General features: G+C 32.8%; 1 protein-coding gene across 1 annotated transcript; it reads left to right on the forward strand.

Annotated features, from left to right (window-relative positions):
* Positions 1-4,447: 4,447 nt before the first annotated feature.
* On the forward strand, positions 4,448-7,597 carry LOC110887248. Its single transcript, XM_035980006.1, has 4 exons — positions 4,448-4,516; positions 6,668-6,943; positions 7,023-7,121; positions 7,311-7,597. The coding sequence occupies exons 1-4, from the start codon at positions 4,451-4,453 to the stop codon at positions 7,326-7,328; spliced, it is 459 nt and encodes a 152-aa protein (XP_035835899.1). The 5' UTR covers positions 4,448-4,450; the 3' UTR covers positions 7,329-7,597.
* Positions 7,598-8,435: the final 838 nt, after the last annotated feature.

An 8,435-nucleotide genomic window follows, 5' to 3' on the forward strand; every position in this document is an offset into this window, starting at 1 on the left:
AGCGATCTCATGCTCAAACCTGCGACAATTCGACTCTGACTCAACCCAACGCTTATAAGTTTCCACCACTAGAGAGTTCGACTGAGCTTGATTCAGCATCAGGGCATTCCCAAGCTCTGGACCGCCCATCTTCCGGTAATACGCATGCTCGGCCAGAGTACCAAGATGAAACAATACCATCTTTGTTGATAAGGCATCCACAATCCTATCTTTGTTCACCAACGACCACTCCGGTACGTACTTTTCCAAAGCGCGAGCAGAGTCCATATCCGCAGCATCACCCGAACCTAGCTCCCGGCATAAGAAAATAGCTTCAGTTTCGTACCATAAAGGGGTGGAAGAGGCACTATCCCCACCATCAATCAGCTGAGGACTTACCCGAAGGAGACGGTTCAATTTTCCCCACCATCAATCAGCTGGCCTTGAAACATTAGATGCAACCCCGGTCGTGGGCTTACCCGAAGGAGACGGTTCAATTTTCTTGCAAGATAAGGGATCGGGCATGTGAATATCTTCAATCACCTTGGTAGATGGCCCTCCGAAAGATAGCGGGCTCATCGGAATGTTGACCGGACGATCCCGTGGAGTCCGGCCACCATGAATATTGGCATTTAGGTTATCCAACAAGCCTCCGGCAGTAGAAAACCCGGTAGCCTGATCGGCTTCGTCATCATCCAACGTGAGTGTATGAAAATCCAACTTCTTTTTCTTCTGCGTTTTTGGATTCGGATCAGCCTTGGAAGAGGTGGTTCGTCCTCTTTTCAAACTAATCTGAGGGCGCGTCTCAACATCATCATCACCCTTATCACCTCCTTCAACATTCACCTCCTCATCCTCAACAGAAAGGTGTACCGAGCCGTATAAAACCACCTTAGAGTCGGACCCCTTTGCTTCATGAGAAACTTTTTCCTTCCCCCTATCACCACCAACCACTGCAGCCGTTTGAGCAGGTGCAACATTCACCGTCCGTATTGAAGGAGCCGAGCCCAAACCCCCCTGTCCGGCTGAACCTCCTTGATTGATCGGGGCAGTTGGTTCTCTAATCGGAAAAAGGTTCTCTTGCACCACACTCAGATACGGCGGATCGCCTTTCGGTGTCTTGGTAGCTCGAACGTCCAGTTCGGTAGAGTCGAAAGACTTCAATCTCAGAGCATCTTTTAAACCCATAACTGCACAAAGAAAAAAACAAATAATATCCATAGTCCGGCATGATAGAAGCATACAACGAACAGTAAGATAAACAAAAACAATACAGGAAACACCGTATCAATTTAGAAGTATAACTAACCCTCTCCGTTCCACCTAAGGGTAGGATACCACTCCGGTTCAGCCCAAATCGTGCTTATCCGCCCCAAGACAAGAATGTGTTCCGGATACTTTTGTACGCGCCCGGCTTCCTTGATCAAAGTCGCGTATAAATCTTTATTGAACTCAAAGTCTTCAGGAAGAGGGGCGGAAGGCGCGACTCTTTAATCTCCATGACATCACGGCCAGAACGCACCGATCATCAACCAGGAAGAAGCGGTCCTTCCAATCTTTTAAACTAGTGGTGATCCATGAATAACAGCAAGCGTTCTTCTTCCTAACTTCGAAGGTATACCAACTACCGGACCGATTCAGCTTGTAAAAAGCCCGGAACACATCCAAATCCGGGTTGGAGCCCAAGCCACGACAGGATAACTCCAAATGACATAACTTGGCAAGGCCAAAGGGATTCATCTGAGAAAGATGAACCTCATGAAATAAAAGAACATCGATTAAAAACTTCGTCAAAGGGAGACGATAGTTACAGTAGTCGAATAACCGGGTATAAACTCCTATCTTCCCCGGAACAAAAGGATAAATGGGTGTGTCCTTTTCGGGGAGAACGGGGTGTAAGGAGGCGGGAATCGCATATTGATCCACATACCATTTTAAACCGTGTTTATTCAAAATGTTAAAGCAACCAGACAAGTTGCTTTTATTCGCCATTATAAGAAGAAGACACTAACCTCAAAGAAAAATTGTATTTTCGTCTCAGAGAAAAAAAAAAGTAGAAAAGAAGTAAGAAAGGTAAAAAGTAAAAAGCTTTTTCCCTTTTTATAGGGAAAACCCCACCGCCTTCAAAACAGCCAATCTAGAGCTGACACGTCATGATAACCGACGCAAATCAAACGTCACAGGAGAAAAAATTAAAACGACCGTCGGTCATGTAACAAAGTCACCGCCAAATTTCAAAATTCAAAAATCAGCAAAATTAGCAACAGATAAGGGCTCCGAATAGTTCAAAGCTTTTGCTAAACAAACGCTACGAACTAGGGGGACTTGATGAGGATACGTCCTCAGTCGGACTGAACATCTAGGGAACACAAAGCCGAACCGAATGCCACAAAGAGGAACGATCTAACTCCCTGGTCCGGCCTGACTAACCCGGGCCCACAACTCTAACCGCCATGACAATGACTGATCCGACCCTAACTACCCCGCCACGTCAGCATACCCAAAAACTATAAATACCCCGCCAAGACTTCAAACAAAGGGTAATCACTACTTTCTCTCTAAAATCTCCTCTCTCTCTCTCTCTCTCCATGACCTATTCTCTCCTCACAAATACTTATTCTCATGCCCGAAGTTGGTCACAGAGAGGCCCCCCTCCCTGTGACGAGGCTAACGGTGTGCCTGTTTCCTTGTGATCTTGCAGGTTTCTGCTAGGTCATCTGAAGCTCTACTCTGGCCAGGTCGAACAAACTGGTCTTGAGTCTTCAGCCTCCAAGCAGCAAACATGCACCAACAGTCGTGGAATATAGTGGCGTTCAATCCGGTACAATGTTTTCGAGACAACCCATCACTGTTGCGCGTAGCTAATCCTGGTTAAGTGTCTCCGTTCGGTGCATCGACTATCGTCGCATGCCAAGGTAAATATTATAATTTTCTTACATTATTATTTCTGCTATACACTGAAATAAACAACCTTGACAGAATCGTTCTAGTAACACTATTTTTACCAGAGAATATGATCGCTTTTATTTACTCACACATGCTAGTCAGAATGTGTTTCCAATATACAACCTCCTTTGAAAACATGTAGATTATAATATACCTACACTAGGTTTCCTTTTCTTATAAATATAACTTCTTTATTTGACTTATAAATCCTAAACAACGTTTCTATTCAAATTATGGTTTGTAAACTGTCTTACACATATGGAATTAAATATACACATATGGAATTAAATATACACCATGCTAAACCTTTTTTGTCATATAAATTAACCTTATTGTGGAAATATTCAATATAGGATTTTGCTTATTTTAATACCAAAATATATTATTCTTATATATATCTATCTATATATATTAATAAATGAGATGATGTGGGCTATGTGTCTTTGAATGGTGAAGCCATTTTGATGATGTGGCAATCATTGATTTAGTGAACCTTGATTTTAGGAGGAAAATTGTCTAATTCTTAATACACAAACCACATTTGAGAATACACAAACCAAAAACTACATATCCACGTACGCGGGATCCGATAGCATTTGGGTCGGATATATGGTCTTTCGAAATAACCCAAATACAATATGGATCCTATATAATCTTATTTCTCAATCATTGAACCCAAAATTTTCATTCTACACTTTCTTTCTCTCGGTTCTCTCTCTTCTAAATTCCATCTCCGATCATCATCTTAGGTGCCGAATCTTTCAAAAATCATAGGTAAATTTACTTGATCAAGCTTAAATACTGTTTATTTATGTTATTAGATCTTATAGGAACTTTTTTTTGTTCAAAACCCATTCGGCGGATCTTAATCATTTTCGTTGTTATTTGTTTGTAGATCGTTCCACATAATTTGCAGGTATGTAATTTATATTAGATTGTTATTTATTGTAAATGTTTAATGTGAAATTTTGATGATTTTTATGTTTTTTTTTTGTTGATCGAACCTGTTATATGTAAGTTTAATCAACAATCTATAAAAAATTTGTTCTTGATCTCCTTCTCCGCAGATGCTTATTGTTTGATTTTTCTTTTTTTTTTCGTTGTTTGTTGATGATGATTTTGCATTATCCGATTCCAATCATATGAAATGATATTTTGTTGATGTTTTGATTTTGTTCTCATGTTACTCATATTTTTATTTACAGTCTTTTAGTTTGTTGTTGATGATGATATGTTTTGATTGTGTCTGATGTGTTTTGATTGTGTTGATGAAGATTTACAGTGGTCTGATAATTTCTCATCCGGTATAATGTTTTTGTCTTCGGAATATTGATTTTGTTTCTAAAAAATAAATATTTTTTATTTTTTTTAAACCGTTTCTTTTTATTTTTGGATTTTGAAGTTTCTCCATTGACTAAATTATCTTTTAAAGCTTATTGATTGTTGATTTAGGAATATTGATTGTTTTTCTAAAAATACTTTACCGTTTTATTTTTTTAAAAACCTTCATATACATTTTTCAGATATGGATCCCTTGCACAACAGTCCTTCATTTTTAAAGCTTATTGATGAAGATGACCCGATATTTTTGGTACGTTTATATGTATTCTAATTACTAATCATATTTTAAGTAAACTGATATTTGTCTTTTTTTTATTTTATCTTAAACTCATAGCAAATAAATGGTGATTTATATTTAGTACGATAATTTACGGCATTGGATGTTAGTGATATAATTTTCAGAATTCAAATTTTAAATTTTAAATTTTGAGGTTTCTATTATAAATTTTAAAATTAAAATTTTGAGCAATTTTAAATTTCGTTAGTGAGTTATTTTTAGTATGATAATTTTTCGGAATTAAGGTTTCTATTTCTATAAATAAATGGTGTTACGTTTTTTGAAACCTCAAACTTAAAATTTTAAGGTCTCTATTTATATTTGCGGAATTTAAATTTTAAATTTAAAATTTTGAGCAATTTTAAATTTCGTTAGTGATTTATTTTTAGTATGATAATTTTCCGGAATTAAGGTTTCTATTTCTATTTCCGGAATTCAAATTTTAAATTTTAAATTTTGACCAATTTTAAATTTCGTTAATGATTTTTTTTGAAACGTCAAATTTAAATTTTAGTGATTTATTTTTAGTATGATAATTTTCCGGAATTGCGGTTTCTATTTCTATAAATAAATGGTGATTTATTTTTAGTACGATAATTTAAGGGATTGGATGTTAGTGATTTAATTTTCAGAATTCAAATTTTCAATTTTAAATTTTGACATTTCTATTTAAAATTTTGAGCAATTTTAAATTCTATTAGTGATTTATTTTTAGTATGTTAATTTTTCGGAATTAAGGTTTCTATTTCTATAAATAAATGGTGTTAGGTCTTTTGAAATATCAAATTTAAAATTTTAAGGTTTCTATTTATATTTCCGGAATTTAAATTTTAAATTTAAAATTTTGAGCAATTTTAAATTTCGTTAGTGATTTATTTTTAGTATGATAATTTTCCGGAATTAAAGTTTCTATTTCTATTTCAGGAATTCAAATTTTAAATTTTAAATTTTGAGCAATTTTAAATTTCGTTAATGATTTTTTTGAAATGTCAAATTTAAATTTTAGTGATTTATTTTTAGTATGATAATTTTCCGGAATTAAGGTTTCTATTTCTATAAATAAATGGTGATTTATTTTTAGTATGATAATTTACGGGATTGGATGTTAGTGATTTAATTTTCAGAAATCAAATTTTAAGTTTTAAATTTTAAATTTTGACATTTCTATTTAAAATTTTTAATTTAAAATTTTGAGCAATTTTAAATTTCGTTAGTGATTTATTTTTAGTATGATAATTTTCCGGAATTAAGGTTTCTATTTCTATAAATAAATGGTGTTACGTTTTTTGAAATCTCAAATTTGAAATATTAAGGTTTCTATTTCTATTTCCGGAATTCAAATTTTAAATTTTAAATTTTGAGCAATTTTAAATTTCGTTAGTGATTTATTTTTAGTATGATAATTTTCCGGAATTAAGGTTTCTATTTCTATTTCCGGAATTCAAATTTTAAATTTAAAATTTTGAGCAATTTGAAATTTCGTTAGTGATTTATTTTTGAAACCTCAAATTTAAATTTTAGTGATTTATTTTTAGTATGATAATTTTCCGTAATTAAGATTTCTATGTCTATAAATAAATGGTGATTTATTTTTAGTATGATAAATTTTAGTATGATAATTTACGGGATTGGATGTTAGTGATTTAATTTTTAAAATTCAAATTTTAAATTTTAAATTTTGACGTTTCTATTTTAAATTTTTAATTTAAAATTTGGAGCAATTTTAAATTTCGTTAGTGATTTATTTTTAGTATGATAATTTTCCGGAATTAAAGTTTCTATTCTATAAATAAATGGTGTTACGTTTTTTGAAACCTCAAATTTAAAATTTTAAGGTTTCTATTTCTATTTCCGGAATTCAAATTTTAAATATAAAATTTTGAGCAATTTTATATTTTTGTTAGTAATTTATTTTTAGTACCCGGAAAATTTCCGGATTATAACCTCTATATATATATATATATATATATATATATATATATATAACCTATATATATAACATTTTTATTATTTTTATTATTTGTTGTAAATTAAATTTTCCTACCCGGAAAATTTCCGGGTTATAACCTATATATATATATATATATAACATTTTTATTATTTTTCTTATTATTCTTTCTACAGCTCATTCCCGAGTCTATCCTGCCCAAGATCTTTGATTATACATCAAATGATATTATTTCCATTATAGATATAGGCAACAAAATCTTTCACTTCAAGATTGAAAGGCTTGATGGTAAAGTCGGTTTCTCCATTGGTATTGATGTAATTGTTAATCTGTTTCAATTGGAGGCCGGTTATTATTTAATATTCTCAAGAGGTTTTGGGAATTATTTCCATTTAACAATTTTTGGTAAAAATGGTGTTGAAATTAATTTTGCTGATGTAGAAGTTGATGAGGTAAGTATAAATTTGGTTGCTTCTTTATATATTTAATTACTATATTGTTATTCTAATAAATGTTATATATGATTTTCAGCCTGTAGTTGCACCTGTTGTTGCAGTTGAAGAGCCAGCTATTGATGAACAACAAGATGGTCGTGTTTATAAGTTTGTTCGTATCGCTTCTAAAGATTTTGTAAGTTTTAATATTATTCTTGGAACTACTATATATTAAAAATTACATTTTTATTATTCACATAAAAATACATTATAATTTTTATATTCTTGTTCTTATTAATTTTATTTTAAAAACAATACACCGGCTGCCTGATAATGTTTCAAGGATAGCTAAACTTGATTCTGATTTAAAATCTATGACCGTCAGACTTCTGCATTTGACTGAGCAAGAAGAGTTTACCAACCGTACCAGACGTGAAAAGAGAGGAGAAGGTTTTCGTTATGCGTTATGCAAATGGTCGAGATTCATGAAACGTGCTCGCATTAACGAGGGTGATACGGTTCACTTTTCTTTTGATGAAACTCATCAAGTCTTGAATGTTGAATTGGTTGTACCTCACAAAAGGAGTACTGATTAGTTGTTTTACATTTAGGTTTTGGATATTTGGTTTTCATATGATATACATTTACTTTGTTATGGTTAATAGTTTTTAACAATGTTTAATGGTTTCGAATTTTAAGTTATTACATCTTATCATATGTTAGTTTACTATTAGTGTTTATTTTAATGGATAACACAATTTTGACATTATTTAGTGTGCAAACTTTATCGATAATTGTTTCGACTTCCAATGCAGTTTTGGTTATGATATCCATTCATATAATCAGCCACAGACCGTTTTATCATTTATTCATACACCTTATTCATCGTACAATTTTTCGTTTATTAATATATATGTATATATTTATTTGTTTAGAAAGATAGATTAACAACGCGTGAGTATTCACGGGTTATAACCTAGTATATATATAAATGAGATGTGATGTGGGCTAGGTGGCATTTGAATTTGGCCATTTTTGCTGATGTGGCAAGTTGTTTTGTTGAGTTTAGGAGGGAATTCTCAAATGGCTTCTACAATGACTATTTTATAAAAAAAAAGTGGCGGGATCCGATTGCATTTTGGGTCGGATTTTTTTTTCCAAATCCAACTTTTACCTATATTCGGATCCTTTATATATTTCTTTTAACGCTTTCTTCCTTCACACAGTTCCAAATTTTCACAGACCCTAAATCTGAGCTCTTCATCTGCTTCTGTTTTTTTGTTTTTGCAATCTTATACCCTATCCTCCCACCGGTTCATCGCAATCCTCACAAACTCTGTTTGTTTTCGATCGAAGTATGGAAGACAATGATGGTGGTGTTTATGGTTTGAGAAACGACGGTGTAAGCAATGTTCGGAGACGAAGGGGTTTCTTCAATCTTAATCACATGTATGTTCTTCCTACTTAATCTTTGATTATTTTTTGTTATTTGATTTGAATCGTATTAACC

The sequence above is a fragment of the Helianthus annuus genome, chromosome 11, assembly GCF_002127325.2.
Source record: "Helianthus annuus cultivar XRQ/B chromosome 11, HanXRQr2.0-SUNRISE, whole genome shotgun sequence".
Lineage (NCBI taxonomy): Eukaryota > Viridiplantae > Streptophyta > Magnoliopsida > Asterales > Asteraceae > Helianthus > Helianthus annuus.